Source organism: Cibotium barometz, chromosome 11 (assembly GCF_041138505.1).
Source record: "Cibotium barometz isolate CiBa-2024 chromosome 11, ASM4113850v1, whole genome shotgun sequence".
NCBI lineage: Eukaryota > Viridiplantae > Streptophyta > Polypodiopsida > Cyatheales > Cibotiaceae > Cibotium > Cibotium barometz.
In genome coordinates, this window is record NC_141056.1 from 53,435,775 (window position 1) to 53,453,498 (window position 17,724).

Here is a 17,724-nt window from a genome sequence, read left to right on the forward strand (position 1 = left end):
TTGTTGTTTGTGTTCTTTTGTGCACAATTTTGGCCTTCTCAAACTCAAGATAGATGTTGTCTGTTTGTGTGTGTATGTCTCTCTCTCTCTCTCTCTCTCTCTCTCTCTCTCGGAGTCACACAACACACATGCAACATCAAAAGCATGCACAGGTGCATGTGGCGCATTTTCAATACTCGATAAGTGACCATCAACAAGAGAGTTTTTGCTTTACATCTCAATATGGCTTCCATCATCATGGATTCAAATGTGCTGATCTGTGTCGAATGTCAAGGAGGAAACATGGATAGAACATATATATTAGAATCATACATGTAGTAGTTTTTTTAGAAATTACTATATGCCGATGTGTGGAAAGTAGTTTTTGCAGTCTCTCTCACAAGCGAATGGTTACTGCAAAACAAAGGGTATCCTTCATCATCATGGTCTTCATCTCCTTCTCTTCTAATGAAAGCGTCAAGATGAGTTTGGCTATGTCGGACGCCAGCATATGCTTTCCCTCTCACACGCCTGCCCCCCCATCGCCATAGCCTGGGGTCCTTGTCCTCATTTTCTCTTTTTCTAGTTTGCCCTTAGATCCTTTTCGTTTCCCATTCCCAGATCTCGCCGCTGGCCTTCTTTTACCGTTTCTCATTGCTTGGATTCCAAGCCCCTGCTTTTAGGGTTTCTACCTGCGAGCTTGCAATATGAGAACGCTAACTGAGCGGGCCTATTCGAAAACCCTAATCGGGCTCTGTTCTAACCCTACTACGATTTGTAGGAGGCTTTCTGAGGAATATATGAAGGCCATGTGAAACCCTAGCCGCGCTCTCTGACGGGCTCAATACAAACCCTAATCGGGCACTGTGAAATCCTTAACAAGGATCTGTGGGAATCCTAACTGGCTTGTTTAGTTAGGGAGATCAGGAAATGTAGGCGCATTGCTGATTAAGCGCAATGACATGGACGATATCTGAAGAGGGTGCAGTATCTCCATCTTAACAAGTAGCGGAGGGTGCATTATCTCCATCTTAACAAATAGCAGACATTCGACGGCTTCACTTGAGGTATAACGTTCATTTTTTTTTTTGACAATGAAGGCCTGTGCTGATCGTTGAAGATTTATTTTGGGTCGTGAAAGGGGTGGAAGAAGGTCCACTTTGTGCTTGCGCGTTTTAAGTATTTTTCTATGTTTTTGGTTGCATCTAAATGGGGCACACTGGTTTAGTCAGTTCAAGCTTATGCATTTGGAAGCTGTACTGAGCTAATTGGTATATGCCACTGTACCCATACAGCATCACATGCATGCGTTTTAGGTACACCTCTTCCTAACACTTTTATGACATAGAGCTCATTATACCTTAGCATGTATTTGTTTGAATCTTGCTACCCTTCCGAACACTCCCTCCATATTCTAGACATGGTGGTATCAAGGGCTTAACAGTGTCACGTGTGTGTGTGTGTGTGTGTGTGTGAGAGAGAGAGAGAGAAAGAGAAATGCTACCCTATGTAACACTCAAGCATCCAGCAGCATTTTCATGACAGTCTTATCAAGGACTCAACATAACATGACCTCTATGTGTTTGAGTTACAGTACCCTACCTAATATGCACATCATCCAGCAGGAGAAGTTCAAGCTTGTCCATTTTATTGCGTGTGGTTTCTTTGGGTGGTTGCAACATCTTGCTGCTATTCATATCCATTATTTTTATGCCACATGTCTCAGTTTTCAAATCAAGGAGTGTATCTGGAACTTGTCATTCGACAATGTTGAAGAATAATGTGGCTTTGAATATTTGGTGGATTTTGATTGGGTAATGGTTTGCTATTATTGCTAGACAATTCTGACTGTCGATACCATCTTTTCTCTTGCCGCTTTGATACCCAATGATGAGATTTGCAGATCAATGTACGATGCTGCCCAAGAGTAGCTTAGGTTTGTGTGCCTTGCTCTTTACCCAAATGGCACCGGATACGAACTAGAGTTGGGTGGTGAAGGTGGGGAATGCTTTCTCTATACACTTCCCAGCACTTCTTGTTTGGTGGGTTATGCCTGCCCTGTTGCACAGCATACTATTGAGCCCCTACCCATGCAATGTACATCCGGATCTGCCCTCTTTGCAAAAAAGGTTGACAGGGTGAGTGTGTCTAGTGATAGTTTGCTTTTGAGGACATTGAAGAATAAGGGCAACATTGAACGACAAGCAGAAGATTTTGTTGTGACTAACACAACAGGCTCTATTGTTTTCTCAACTGGGCTGTGCAAACTGTGTAGCATTAGGATGTGAATGGGGATGTCATAGCATGAAGTCTTATGCTACACATGATGGAGTCCATGATTTGAAGCTCTGCAAATAAGATCTCACGAGTTGAAGATTGCACTTTGGTTTTTGTCAAGTTTGGGAAATAACCTGAAATTTCCATTGGTGTATCTTTATGTAGTCAACTGGTTTATATCAGTCCTTTCTATATAAAATAGTGCAACTTGCTAAACCTAGGTACAATGTGTGTGTGAGAGAGATTGTGTGCGCGTGCACGTGTGCGACCTTCATTATGGCGGAGTTTGCCCGCCATGTTCTTGGAGATGGGTTCTGTGAGAGTGCTAGGAAAAGCGGAAGTACAACTTAATCATACAGTAGTTGTCTATGCTAATGTGGGTTTAATTCTGAGAAGTCAAGCCCTATCATATGACAGATAAAGAGCACACTTGGCTGTCTGGAAGTTACAAACGATCAACAATCAGGTAGAAAAGTCCAAGTTGATGGACATTACTGGTTATGACTTTTTGATTCTTGATAGAAAAGTCCAAGTTGATGGATATTACTGGTTATGACTTTTTCATTATGGCGGAGTTTGCCCGCCATGAGCTCTTGGAGATGGGGTCTGTGAGAGTGCTAGTAGAGAAAGACGAAAAGCGGAAGTACAACTTAATCATACAGTAGTGGTCTATGCTAATGTGGGTTTAATTCTGAGAAGTCAAGCCCTATCATATGACAGATAAAGAGCACACTTGGCTGTCTGGAAGCTACAAATGATCAACAATCAGGTAGAAAAGTCCAAGTTGATGGAACCGGTTATGACTTTTTGATTCCTGCCTGTGGTTGCATGGATAGGCTTTTAAGCTGCTTGACTGTTAATGTAGAAGGCTAAATAATTGATGATGGATAGGGGAGGGGAGGCATACCTGTTTGGTAGGCCTATTCAAGGTCCTATTTAGGGGTCAACTTGTCTGATTAGGTGTCTGAAGTGCTACTTGACTTGCCCCACACCTGTCCTCTTCGCTATACAGCCTCCTCGGTTGCCTGTGCCCTGTTTGGCCTGGTCGTCAGCGCCCAATCTACTAGTCAATGGAGTGGGTCACATTCTTCCCCAGTTGAATTGCATCGGTTTTCAATTTGGCATGTGTCCTCAAGTGGATGGTTTTTGAATGTGTCACATGTCTCATCTGTCCTAAGGTGCTACATTGACATTCTTCTTCACCCAAGACAAATGGTACCTTTTTTGATGGGCCAAGAGCACGTTGTGAGCCCTAGTCCAAGGGACGAGCCGCTAGGTGCCATCTAGGGCATTAGGGTTTGGTCCTTTTGTGCCAGTGGTACAAGTCTATGTAACCCTCTTTGCAATATGTATAGTTGTACAAGCCAGGCATAACACAATTTAGACCATGATTGGGTGTTTGGAATTGTCGTGTCTAGGTTAGGGACAGTTGTGTAGTGTCATAAGTGAAAGCCACATCATCTTATGGTCACTAGCAATGGTCATTTAGGGGCCATGGTAGATAGCCCATGGATACCCTTGAGTTGTAGACATAGAGTGGGCATTGGATAATGCCCGGATATAGGAGAATATGGTGGATTTTTTTATACGCGTTGTAAGATAAAGGTCTCTGTATCTAGTGATGGGAGATTAGAATTAGGGTTTCATATGGGAGACATACACAGAGAGAAGAAGGGGGGGAGAGAGAGAGAGAGAGAGAGACATGTGGGGATAAGTCAACTCATCAAGTGTGTGTGTGTGTGTGACTTCCCTATCACACATGTATATTTGCACTAGTACACATAGTGCACTTAGTACATTAAAAGTACTAAGTGTACTATGTACTATACAACTTATGGGCTAGTACACACTATAAGGGTGGGCATAATGCCTTTACCCCAACAACCTCCCACTTAAAGGCAGTGTGCCCTTAAGTAAAGGAAAAGAAAAAATCAGCATGTACATGATAATATACAAGGCCATATCAAGGCTGAAACTGGCCTCATCCAATGCCCATCAAGTGTTTGCAATGAGCAAACCGCTCTGGAGGCAAACTCTTTGTCAACAGATCAGCCGGGTTGTCATTTGTATGAATCTTGACAAGCTGAATTTGCTTGTTCTCTATCACCTCTCTGATGAAGTGATACTTCACATCCACATGCTTCGTCTTTGCATGAAAGACAGGGTTCTTTGCCAACTGGATGGCACTTTGACTGTCACAATGCAACAATGGAATATCCCCTGTATAACCCAAATCAACCACTAACCGAGATAGCCATAATGCCTCCTTGCAAGCCTCTGTGGCTGCAATATACTCGGCCTCTGTAGTAGATAAGGCAGTGCACTTCTGCATCCTGGATATCCATGACACAGCTGTTGGGTATAAAGTCCCAGTTTCGCCTCCGGACCTTGATCATCACGTAGCTCTTTTCGAGAGCTTCGCGGCCATATATTTACTTGTACATTTGGCCCCCATTTGGGCCTTGTAACGGCATTCTTTGTATTTGGTCCGCCGGGCGTCCCATAAGTTGGGCGCCCGCCCATATTAGACCTAACCCTAACTTTACCCTTGTATCACTATAAATACGAGGTCTCCCTTGAGCCTCATCAAGACATCAAGATATTCTTGAGCATTGTGTGAGTTCTCTCTCTCTCTCACTCTTCTCTATCTCCTCTGCACTTCCTTGGCTGCAAGCTCTTGTGTTTGAGTCATTCTCTTCCAACAACTGGTATCAGAGCTATGGAGGGAAGCTGTATGCAGAAGCTATGGAGTTAGAGGTGTCTTCCACCACTTGACTACGGGATTGTCTGCGTTTTTCGCGTCAAACACCTCCCTTCTATCATCAATTTGGTGCGTTTTTTTTCTTTTAGAGTGCTGCTCTGTTTAAAAAAAAAAAAAAAAACGTAGGAGCCTGTTTTGCGTTTTTCTTGCTCTTCCCCTCTCCTGCGTTTTCTGCTCCACTCTACGCTGCCCTTCTGCTGCGTTTTCCTCTACCCTGCTGCCCCCTTTGCTGCGTTTCTGCTGCTGTGCTGCTGCAATCAGCGTTTGCTGTCTTTTCTCCTGCTGTACAGCTGCCATCAGCAGCAGCCAACGCTGCTGCCAGCAGCCCCACGGCCACCAGCAGAATCTAGGGCTGCAGCCAGCAGCCCCACGGCCACTAGCAGCAGCCAACGCTGCCTCCAGCAGCCAGGAACTACGAGCAGCCCCAAAGACAGCAACATACTCCCCCGGATTCACTTCAGCATCAAAAATAGAGCTGCCCCGGTCCTCTTTTGCAGTATCTCCGGCTGCCCCTCGGGTTTACATCGACATCCGGTGATTCTCTTCTGCCGTCTTCTTCACTTGAAGTTGTTTCATCAATCTACGAGCATCCTACTGTCAACCCGTATCTGGTACATAACATCTTGCTATTGCTTACTTTCTGAAGTGTCAGTTTGATAAGTCATGGCGTCTACAAGTGATCTTAAGGGTCTACTAGAGATTAAGAAGTTTGCAGGCACTGGGTTTGATCTTTGGAAGGTGAGGATTCAGAATATCCTCTATCTGCGGGAATGTGATACTGCACTTGAGCAGTTCAAACCCGCTGCTATGACAGATGATGAATGGGGAGTCTTGAACAGAAAGGCCGTTGCCTATCTCCAGATGGCTGTTGCTGATGAGGTTCTTGTTGACCTCAAAGGGCTGACAACAGCCTATGCCGTCTGGGAGAAGCTGAGAAGCACCTATGAGATCACCATGCCAGTGAACCAGGTACATCTCATCAGGAAACTCATGAATATGCAACTTGATGATTCTAAGAATGCAGTAGAGCATATTACTGCTTTCACAGGGGTGCTTAATCAGATGCAGGATTCTGGATTGCCTGCTTTTGATGATAAGTTGAAAGCTATCTTTTTGCTCACTACTTTGCCTGACTCTTGGGAGACACTTGTGGTGTCACTTGGGACAAATCCCAACCTAACTTTTGATGGAGTCAGGGGTGCTATTCTCAATGAAGATATCCGGAGGAAGACCTCAGAGACTAGCGGTTCTGCAAATGTCTCACGAGGGAGGACGACCAAGCGGGGAAATACTACTACCAATTCAAAGGGTAGAAGCAAGAGCAAGGGCCAGCAATCTGATGTTACATGCTACCAGTGTGGTCGTAAAGGCCACAAGAAGCCAGATTGCAAGTTTTACAAGATGGAGCAAGACCGGAAGAAGAAATCCAGTCATTCAAATGACAAAAAGAAGGAAAAAGAGAGTAATTCCAGCAAAGCAGAAGAGTTCGAAAAGGACAAGAGCAAGGCCAATGTGGCCTCTGGTGTTGTCATAGAGGAACTGTCTGACTCAGATGATGTGCTATGTGTTTTTTTCTGCTAATGCTCTTGATGTTCATAACTTGCATGTCTCAGAACCAGATGTTATTCATGCCTTGATGTATGAATCTGATGTGCTTTCACAGACTTGGATTATTGACACGGGTGCCTCTTTTCATGTAACTCCTATCAAGGAGTGTTTTGCAACTTTCACTGTAGGCTCCCGAGGAAAGGTGTTCTTGGGGAATGATCATGCTTGCAATATTGAAGGCATGGGCACCGTGAATTTGACTTTGCAGGATGGTAGTGAGTTTGTGCTGCCAAATGTGAGGTATGTGCCTGGTTTGAAAACCAGTCTCCTGTCTGGGGGCCAGCTTGATGCCTTGGGATACACGGCCATATTTGGAAATGGCACATGGAAATTGACCAAAGGCACAAGGCTGATTACAAAAGGATGCAAGAAAGGAACATTATATAGCCTTCGTGGTCAGGCTTTGTCTGGTAAGTTTATTGCTTTTGCAGAGGTACGCTCCCACATGGAGCTTTGGCATAAGAGACTTGGCCACATGAGCCAAAAGGGTCTCTCCATTTTGTCCTCCTTGAACAAGTTTGATGCAAAAGGAAGCAAGCTTGATTTTTGTAATGATTGCTTGTATGGGAAACAGAATAGGAGTTCTTACTCCTCTCGTGCCTCTCGCACGGCTGAAAAGTTGGACTTGGTCCACTCTGACGTATGCAGCATGCCCATTAAATCTAAAGGTGGTTCAAAGTACTTTGAGTCTTTTGTGGATGATCACTCACGAAAAGTATGGATCACTTTGTTGAAATCTAAGGATGATGCTTTTGCTGCATTTCAAAAGTTTTATGCATTTGTTCATACTCAAACCGGAGTGAAGATTAAATGCTTACGCACTGACAATGGGGGTGAGTTTGTTAGTACTAAATTTCAGAAATTTTGTGATGATAATGGCATTAAGAGGGAACTTACACCCCCTTATAGCCCCTCTTCAAATGGTGTGGCTGAAAGGTATAATCGTACACTGTGTGAAAGAATTCGATGCATGCTGTCCACAGCTAATCTCTCTCAAGATTTTTGGGGAGAAGCCTTGAAAACTGCAGTTCATGTTTGCAATCGATCTCCACACACAGCTTTGAAAGGTGGAATCCCTGAGGAGGTTTGGTCTGGCAAACCGTCCTCATATGACCACTTACGCATCTTTGGTTGTGATGCATATGTGCATATCCGCAAGGAAGACCGGAACAAGCTTGATGCTAAGTCCGAGAAGGGCACCTTCGTTGGCTACGGTGATGAAGGTGAGATGGGCTACCGTGTGTGGTTGCCATCAACCAACAAAGTGGTTCGCAGCCGGGATGTTGTATTTTATGAGGCAAAGCTGCTCCGTAATGTTTGTGCCTCTCATGGTGATCAGAAAAAGGTCAAATTTCAGCAAGGGCAGCCACCCATTGATGCTGAAAATGAGCCCCAGGATGCTTCACAAAGGGCTGAACATAATGAGTCCGTGATATTTGAGCCAGAAGAGGTTGGACAGCCGCTTCATGCTCCTGGAGGTGTAGGGCAGCAACCCCTATATGGTGAAAATCAGGCTGTTCGTGAAAACCCGCAGCCTTTTGATGCTGAAATTATGATTCCTCCCGATATTGACCCCCAACCAGCCAATGATCATTGGGTACGGAGGTCTACTCGCTTTCGGAGGGAACTTCAGCGTTTTGATCCCTCTTTGCAACATGTTTTGCTTACAGATGAGGGTGAGCCTCTTACTTTCAAAGAGGCTAAGTCTTGTGAACTCCGAAACAAGTGGGAGCATGCTATGCAGGAGGAGATTAAGTCTCTACATGCAAATGACACTTGGGACTTGGTTGAGTTGCCCAAAGGAAGGAAGGCTATTCCTAACAAGTGGGTGTACAAAGTCAAGACAGTTGACGGTCAGCCTAAGTATAAAGCCCGCCTTGTTGCTAAGGGCTATGCTCAGAAGGAAGGGATTGATTTTCAGGAGGTCTTCTCTCCTGTGGTCAAAATGACCACCCTTCGTGTTTTGTTTGCTCTCACTGCTGTTTTGGATTTAGAACTGTATCAGATGGATGTAAAGACAGCTTTCTTACATGGTGATTTAGATGAAGAGCTGTATATGAAGCAGCCTGAAGGCTTTGTCATTCCTGGCAAAGAACATCTGGTTTGTAAGCTGAAGCGTAGTCTCTATGGGCTGAAACAAGCTCCGAGGCAGTGGTACAAAAAGTTTGATGCTTTCATGCTTAACCAGAAGTTTAATCGTAGCCATGCAGATCATTGCTTGTATACTAAAACTGATGCACATGGCAGCCCAGTGATACTTGTGCTGTATGTTGATGACATGCTTCTTGCCGGGAAGAATAAGAGCGTTTTGGAAGCTCTTAAGGACCAGCTGAAGTCAGCTTTTGCTATGAAGGACTTGGGTTCAGCTGAACATATTTTGGGTCTTCGGATTAGACGGGACAGAGCACAGAAGTTGCTTTTCCTCTCACAGGAGAAGTATATCCAGAAAGTCCTTGATAGATTTAACATGGCTGATTCTAAGCCTTTGGGTGCTCCATTGCAGCCCTATGTTAAACTATCCAAGGATGATTGCCCAAAAGATGATGATGCAGCCAGTACTATGCGTGGGATCCCTTATGCTTCTGCTTGTGGATCTCTTATGTATGCTATGGTTGCTACACGGCCAGACATTGCTCATTCAGTGGGAGTAGTCAGTCGTTTTATGTCCAACCCGGGCAAAGCACATTGGGATGCTATAAAGTCTATTTTGAGGTACTTGAAGGGGACACAGAAGAAATGCCTTATGTATGGTAAAGGTCCACTTGAGGTGCAGGGTTATTGTGATTCAGACATGGCAGGTGATTCTGATACCCGCAAGTCTACTAGTGGGTACATCTATACTCTTGCAGGTGGTGCTGTTTCATGGTGCTCTAGACTCCAGAGGATAGTAGCACTTTCTACTACTGAGGCCGAGTACATCTCCGTCACAGAGGCTTCTAAGGAGGCCATTTGGTTAGCACGCCTTGTCACAGAGTTTGGATTGCCAGAGAGGGCTCCGGTCCTTGGTTGTGATAGCCAGAGTGCCATATACCTGGCTAAGAATGCCATGTTTCATGCTCGTACCAAACACATTGATGTACGGTACCACTTCATCAGACAGGTGCTAGATGATGGTTTGGTCAGTTTGGTCAAGATTGGCACTCATGAGAACCCTGCAGATGCTCTCACCAAAAATTTGCCAAAAGCACAGCTTGATATGTGTCTACAGCGGGTGGGAGTTACATAGCTTCACTTAGAGGAGCTTCACTGGCCCTTTAAGTGGGAGGTTGTTGGGTATAAAGTCCCAGTTTTGCCTCCGGACCTTGATCATCACGTAGCTCTTTTCGAGAGCTTCGCGGCCATATATTTACTTGTACATTTGGCCCCCATTTGGGCCTTGTAACGGCATTCTTTGTATTTGGTCCGCCGGGCGCTCCATAAGTTGGGCGCCCGCCCATATTAGACCTAACCCTAACTTTACCCTTGTATCACTATAAATATGAGGTCTCCCTTGAGCCTCATCAAGACATCAAGATATTCTTGAGCATTGTGTGAGTTCTCTCTCTCTCTCTCACTCTTCTCTATCTCCTCTGCACTTCCTTGGCTGCAAGCTCTTGTGTTTGAGTCATTCTCTTCCAACAACAGCACCTCCTGTGAATGTAAACACATAACTGGTAGTAGACTTCCGGTTATCTGGATAACCGGCATAATCCGAATCCGTGTAACCATGCACTAATGCATCCTGTTTGCCAAAGCAAATGCACATATCCTGTGTGCCCTTCAGGTATCTCATGACACCTTTCACTGCTTCCCAATGCTTCTTGCCAGGGTGGTTGGCCATGTATCGAGAAACCACTCCCACTGCAAATGCAATGTCCGGCCTGGTAGCAACCATGGCATACATGAGACTGCCACAAGCTGAAGCATACGGAATCTTGGCCATATCAACCCTGCCACTATCCGACTGTGGGCTGTCCATAGCACTGAGTTTCACATATGGAGGCAAAGGTGTACTAGTCTTCTTTCCCCCGTCCATATTGAACCTCTGCAAAACTTTGCCAATGTATTCCTTCTAAGACAAATACAACACATGCTGATTTCTGTCCCGAAGTATCCGCATACCCAAAATGTGATTTGCATCACCCAAATCCTTCATATCAAAGGTTTGATGCAGCCTCTTCTTCAAGGCATCTATCTCTTTACGAGATTTCCCGGCAATCAACATATCATCAACATACAAGATGAGGATCAATAGACTAACATCCAAAGCTTTCTTGGTGTATAAGCAATGATCTATGTCACTTCTCTTGAAATCCTGGGATTTCATGAATGTATCAAATTTATGATACCATTCCCTTGGTGCCTGTTTGAGCCCATAAAGACTCTTTTTCAGCTTGCATACAAGCTTCTCCTTTCCATTCACTGCATAACCTTCTGGCTGTTGCATATATATCTCCTCACGCGGCCGCTCTGGGGGACCGGAAGGGAGCAGTGTGACGGATGACGGCGGCTCTGGGCGGCCGGAGCGGAGCAGTGCGACGGGCGGCGGCGGATGGGAGGCGCTTCTGGCTGCACTATCGTCGTCGACTGGAGACGGAGGTGCCGTTCGTGGGCTGAGCGGCGGTGGTGGGCTCCCCACTAGTGCTGCCGGCTGTTGGTGGCCAGAACTAGCGGACGGAAGCAGTGGTGGCGAGCCGGCCGGAACTGGCGGACGGAAGCAGCATCGACGGAATTTCGCAGTTTGTTGTAGCTTTCCCAGGGACAGAATTCCAGGGCTAGCTCCCAGCTCTGATACCAATTTTTGGTGTTGGACTCACACTCACACACACAAACCTGCACATTAGGGTTAGCTGCAGGATAGAGAAGCTGAGAGAGAGAGAGAGAGAGAGAGAGAGAGAGAGAGAGAGAGAGAGAGAGCCAAAAGTGTGGTATTCACAAAATGCAAGTCAACCCTTGCATGTGTGTCACATCTATCTAATATAGAAGTATAAAATATTATATGTAGAGTGTTCTTTCACACTTGGTATCCAAAGGGAAAAACCACATGGAAAAAAGTGCCCTTGGTTAAGTCCTGTTCACACATAGCACTACCATAAGTGACCTTCTCGACTAAGGCTTTAATCTCTGAAAGTGAGCAAACACTTCACTCTTCTCCTTTATGAAATAAACCCACGCTTTCCTAGTGTAGTCATCAATGAATGTAACATAGTACCTGTAACTTGCAATTGTTGTAATCTTGGTCGGTCTTTATATGAATGTATGACATCCAATGGTCTTGCACTGACATGCTTTTCATGTGTGGGAAAGCATGTTTGGCTTGCTTACTAAGTTGACATGCTTCACATATCTTATGCATATCGTCAACCTTAAACTTTGGCAAACTTGCAACAATATTTTGGGCCTGTATAGACTTCAGTTGTTGTACATTCACATGTCCAATGTGCTTATGCCATATGTCAATATCTGTAATGACATCTGTTCCATACGCAAACATGGTTGTCTTTATCTTAGGAATGTTCACATCCAAAGTAAACATCCTGCCATTTCTGTTACCCTTTGCAACCAAGCGGCACTTTTTTTTGAAGTCTTCCACAAAACATCCTTGAGTATTAAACCTCACGTGTAGACCCTGCTCAATCATCTGTCCAATAGAAACTAGGTTCTTTGTAATATTTGGAACATGAAGTACATCAGCCAAGTATTTCATTTTGCCATCCTGCATAGATAATGACACTTTACCAACATGCGCAGTATCATCACCTGTTTCTACATAACTTGGTTTTTTCATTTTTTGTATATCTCTAAACCACTCAGCATGACTGGTCATGTGGTTAGAGGCACCAGAAGCCACATACCATATATCTTGACATCCTGACACATCCCCTGTTATGGAACTAAGCATGTTATGCATCACAAACAGCTGCTCACTTCTTTTATCACCTCCATGTTTGCTAGATGATGCATAGTTATCTTGTTGCAACTTCCCACTTTTAATGTCATTTTGTTTTTTGTAGCAGTCCTTTGCCATGTGTCGTGGTTTGCCACAGTAATAGCACTCTATGCTATTTGTATTTTGATTTCTTTGCTAGCCACCTTGGCCTCTTTGGCTCCCCTTGCCTCTAGATTGGCCTCTTCCACCCGTGTATGATTGCTGCTGTGAATCATTGGATTGTTGTTGTCCAGAATTTTTATTTTCATGTCGGCCATCAGCTTGGGCCTCGACCACGGCCTCTTGTCAGAATATGCAGCGGAGATGAAGACAAAATCTGAGAACACGAGCAAGTGCACTGCAGAAAATACAGCAATGGAGAAGGAGAGAGAGAGGCGTGTAACTCTGCTCTATTACACAAGAAAATCCCGAATACCTAATACAATGAGTGGGGGCCATTGTATATGGCCCCACATGAGCAGTTGGCCAGCAGTAGGACAACCGACAGTAGCCATAATGACACCCGACTTCAACATCTCCAGTTGGCCAGCACGAGTGAAGTCGGCTAGTGGCAAAGAGAAGCATGGAGCAATCGGCTAGACTCAGAGCACACAATCCTGTCGTCGGCCAGCATACAGAGGTAGCCGACATGCACAGGACAGCCTTCCACAGCAAAAAAAATAGGGAAAAATATGGAGAGTGGGGAAAAATGAGAAAACACCTAATCCGGGCGGGCACACCCACAACAGAGGCCCTGGTGTAAATATACAGACAGGAGATGACTGCTAACACCCCCTCTCAGCTCTTGGATGTGAAACCAACCCCAGGGAGTTGGAGTGCCGCTGGAGCAAAGCCTGAGATAGAGACTTCGTGAAGAGGTCCACCGCACTGTCCTCCGTCGAACAGAACTCTAGCAAGATGTCATCAGCCAACGATCTTTTCACAAACAAAATGCCTCTGGATGACCGTGGGTTCCACCAGTGGAAACCCAATCCTGCCAAGTAACCTCTGCAACCTCACCACCTCGAAAGCAGCACCACAAGCAGCCTGATACTCTGCCTCTGTTGACGACAAGGCATTAGATGGCTGCCTCGTACTGCTCCATAAAACTGCTCCTGAGCCAAGGGCCTGATGTCAAGGTCCTCGTGTCTGGCTCTCCTCCCCAATCTGAGTCACTCCCTCCGTGGAGTCTGACTCCATCCATCAATCCCCCTCCTGTGTAAAAGAGTCCAAGATCCTTCGCATTCTGCAGAAACCACAAGATACGCAATCCTGCCTCCCAAAGAGTCCTCTGCACACATGAGCTCAACAGCCTCATTAGGAAGCGCCCGTCCAATATGGTATCCAGCAACCAGATCAATGAACCATTATGCTTACGAGTCAAAGAGGCATCATACTGCTCACAAGGATCAACACCTATTACGGTGTTGATGTCGTGGCCTTTCTCTCCAATGAGATGGGCACGGACTCTATCCGCTCCTCCATTCTTCTCGCTGCCACAATAGCGGCACTTTCGCTTCCTTGCTCCTCCCTTGCTGGAATATTTGTTTCTGCTATCAACCTCATCCCACCTCGTCGAAGCCATGCTGCTTGGAGATGGATGGTGACAAGTGCACAGAAGGCATCAGGCAGTTTTACACATTTGCACCAGGCTGTTTCACATTACTATGCACCTTCCTACAACCTTACCGCTTGTGTGCCAACAGTTTTTTCCAAAAGCTTTTTTTCCCCCAGTTGGTAGGCCTGCACATCCACACCAAAATCGTTTCTTCCTCAGTTTTTGAAAAGAAAATATTAACATGGTAAGCATCGGGTTTTCCATGGGAGTTTCAAATATAACGACTCTGGGCGTCAACTTTTTTGGCTTGATTTTCAAGCAAGTACTTGGTGTGGTGACTTACGAGAATGTTTTGATATCAGGAGTGTACCATGAATGTTTTGATATCAGGTACGGGTATGCTCGAGGAAGATTGGACCTTCTTGGTCTGACGAGTGGATTAGAAGACCCTTGCTGGCACACAAGGTCGCTGCATGCAAAAGCAGTATGGCTCCACCTAATGTCTGTTTGGAGGTTCCGGAATCTCCTGTGCAAGAGAGCGAAATTGGCTCGAGTATGTCAAATGTATCAGAAGTGGATAATGTCACTGTTGCTGTGTCAAAGGTCTTCATATCTGCACCTGGAAAAACGGGTTTGGCACCCACCAGCAGTGTTCATGAGCTGCTGGAGTGCCCAGTTTGCACCAACTCGATGTATCCCCCTATTCACCAGGTGAGCTAATTTTTAAGTGCTGTGATTAACTTCGTCATTCTCATTATGTTTCTTTTGCTAGGTTCCATTTTCAGTATTTTTGTGTATGTGCTCTCTCTCTCTCTCTCACATTTTTGGCCTCTGCAGTGTCCAAATGGCCATACCTTGTGCTCCAACTGCAAGGTACGGGTGCACAACCGTTGCCCTACCTGCAGGTTTGAGCTTGGAAACATTCGGTGTCTAGCCCTGGAAAAAGTTGCGGAGTCACTTGAGCTTCCATGCAAATATCAAACTCTTGGCTGTCCAGACATTTTTCCGTATTATAGCAAGCTCAAGCATGAGGCGCAATGCACTTTTAGGCCCTACAATTGTCCATATGCTGGTTCTGAATGCTCAGTAACAGGGGACATTCCAACTTTGGTTGCTCATTTGAGGGACGATCACAAAGTCGATATGCATAATGGATGCACTTTCAACCATCGTTATGTGAAATCAAACCCACAAGAGGTTGAGAATGCAACATGGATGCTCACGGTAAGAAGCAAGATATTTTTTTGTCTGGTAAAGTAATTCTTGTTCAGCAAGAGGTAATTTCTGTTTCTATATGTTCCCACTTCCTTTCCTGCCTGTCCCAAAAGGAAAGAACTCATAAACAAATTACAGGTCACAGGGAGTGAGTGAGCGCAGCGCCCCCCCCCCCTTCTCTCTCTCTCTCTCTCTCTCTCTCTCTCTCTCCCCCCAACATATACACCACACACACACACACTAAAGAGGAAAAAAACCCTACGGGTCTGGGGGAGCAAGTAAACAGGACATCAAGGCCATACCATCCGCATGACTTTGTCCGTGCCTCCTGCAACTATGTGCTATACGTTTTTTGTGGATTGATAGTGTAAATGTGCTTTGCGGTTGCGGGCTCTTTGCTTTTCAAAAGTGGTGAAAAGGAAAGGGTGGAGCTCTGATCCTCATCCTCAATTATTTAGTCGTTAGATCTATTTCTCTTGCAGGTCTTCAACTGCTTTGGGCAGCATTTTTGTCTCCATTTTGAGGCTTTTCAACTAGGAATGGCCCCTGTTTATATGGCGTTCTTACGATTCATGGGGGATGACCATGAGGCAAACAATTACAGTTACAGTCTTGAAGTTGGTGCAAATGGCCGAAAGCTGAGCTGGCAAGGTGTGCCTAGGAGCATCAGAGACAGCCACAGGAAGGTACGAGACAGTCACGATGGGCTGATAATCCAAAGGAACATGGCTTTATTCTTCTCAGGTGGTGATAGAAAAGAGCTTAAGCTCAGGGTAACAGGGAGAATATGGAAGGAACAATGAGCTGAGAGCTTGATGTATAATATTGACTTGTATGGAACCACCTGGTGTGCAGTGTTGCTTCAATGTCATGGTTAGAGCCACCGATTACATTACATACAGCTTTATGTCACCGGTTCTGCACCTGAAGAACTTTGAACCAGGAAATAAAGACTCTTATAGTTACTCTCCTTTTTCTTTCAAACACTCCTTATGATAAGTGCTATATGGACTTGATGTGGCTTAAGTAAAAATGTCTTTTCTGGTGTGTGGGGGGGCGGGGGGTGGTTTTACATGGATGTCCTTGTCTATTGTGATTTGAGAAGTGCAACCTTCTTTTTGATTTGATCGGGTGTACAGATGCAACGTTTTTGAAGTGAAGACATTTTGTACATTTTTGGCACATCTTGTGCAGTGTGTTTTAGACATTTTTAAGAAAGGCTTTAGATGTACTTGGTGTTTGAGGCCGTGACAATACTAAAGACTTCCAAGGATGCAAACATACCTGGACTTGTTCTCTCTCTCTCTCTTAAAAGATTCACATCGGAAACCCCTTTACGTCAAAGTAAACTATGAGCATGTTGTGTGCGAGAGTGCGTGCATGTGCTGGGTGTGCTTGTGCACAGATGTGGGTGTGTGCATTTGCAAGGGCGCAATGGGAAACCTAAGATTGTGCACTTACGTGTGCAGATGTGCTGAGAGGATGATAAGATCGAATTATGTGGTGCAATTTAGTGGTCCTTGAAATGGGTTACACTACCTTTAGAGAGTTTAAACTCTGATTTTCAGCTCTCTGAAAGAAGCTGAAAGTGATGACTAACACCTATTGAGATACATCAACTTGAGCAAGGCTATGTGAGTGCTCTTAAAAAGGATGCGAAATGACCCACTTGACCTTACAAGGAAACGTATACATTTGGAGGTTAATATGCTTCACCTACGATGGATTTTGTTAGCCCATATCATTAATTAGGGGGAAGGATATGCTCTTCTATTTCTTCAAAGTTACAAATTGTCGTTTTTTTTCAAACGTGTTGAAATCTCTTCTTTTAGCAATAAACCTGTTTGAGATGGAACATGACATGATGGACACGGTTTTCCTGTCATTCAGCCAGATTCTGTGCAGCCCTATGCCTAATGTTGCAGATGCAGAGGTTGGTGTCACAAAGAGACCGAGGGGGTTTCTCTCTCTCTCTCTCTCTCTCTCTCTCTCTCGCGCACACACACACACACACACACACACACACAGAGAGACACAGAGTTCTAAGATGCCCTTAGTTCCAAGATGCATGGATGTATAAGCATACTGAAAGACTTGCATCAACAGGAAAATAAATTTGAAGGGTTGCAGAAACAGATAGAACAGGGGTGTTTTCATCCCTCAAGGCTGAAATCAAGGTTCCATTGAAACCCGAAATTGCTCAATGCAAGGAAGATGTAAACAAGACATGTATGACTGAATATATGATGGAAGGTAGCATGTAATGAGTTGAAATCAAAGGAGGGGGAATTGTTTGCCTTGGCATTAGAAATGAAAGAGAGAAATGCAAATGTACAAGGTGATTTGGAAGAGGCCTAGAACGCCACCATAACCTATGCGTGGAGGTTGAGGCAACAACATCTAAATGGGTGGAGGTTG

General features: G+C 45.0%; 1 protein-coding gene across 2 annotated transcripts; it reads left to right on the forward strand.

Moving 5' to 3' along the window:
- Positions 1-346: 346 nt before the first annotated feature.
- On the forward strand, positions 347-16,276 carry LOC147634327 (E3 ubiquitin-protein ligase SINAT3-like). 2 transcript variants are annotated; one of them, XM_086805478.1, is made up of 4 exons: positions 347-1,046; positions 14,454-14,802; positions 14,929-15,315; positions 15,789-16,276. In XM_086805478.1, the coding sequence occupies exons 2-4, from the start codon at positions 14,578-14,580 to the stop codon at positions 16,107-16,109; spliced, it is 933 nt and encodes a 310-aa protein (XP_086661604.1). In that variant the 5' UTR covers positions 347-1,046; positions 14,454-14,577; the 3' UTR covers positions 16,110-16,276. The 2 variants fall into 2 exon arrangements, with proteins under 2 accessions (XP_086661604.1, XP_086661605.1); XM_086805479.1 differs by having other exon boundaries at positions 422-1,046; positions 14,482-14,802.
- Positions 16,277-17,724: the final 1,448 nt, after the last annotated feature.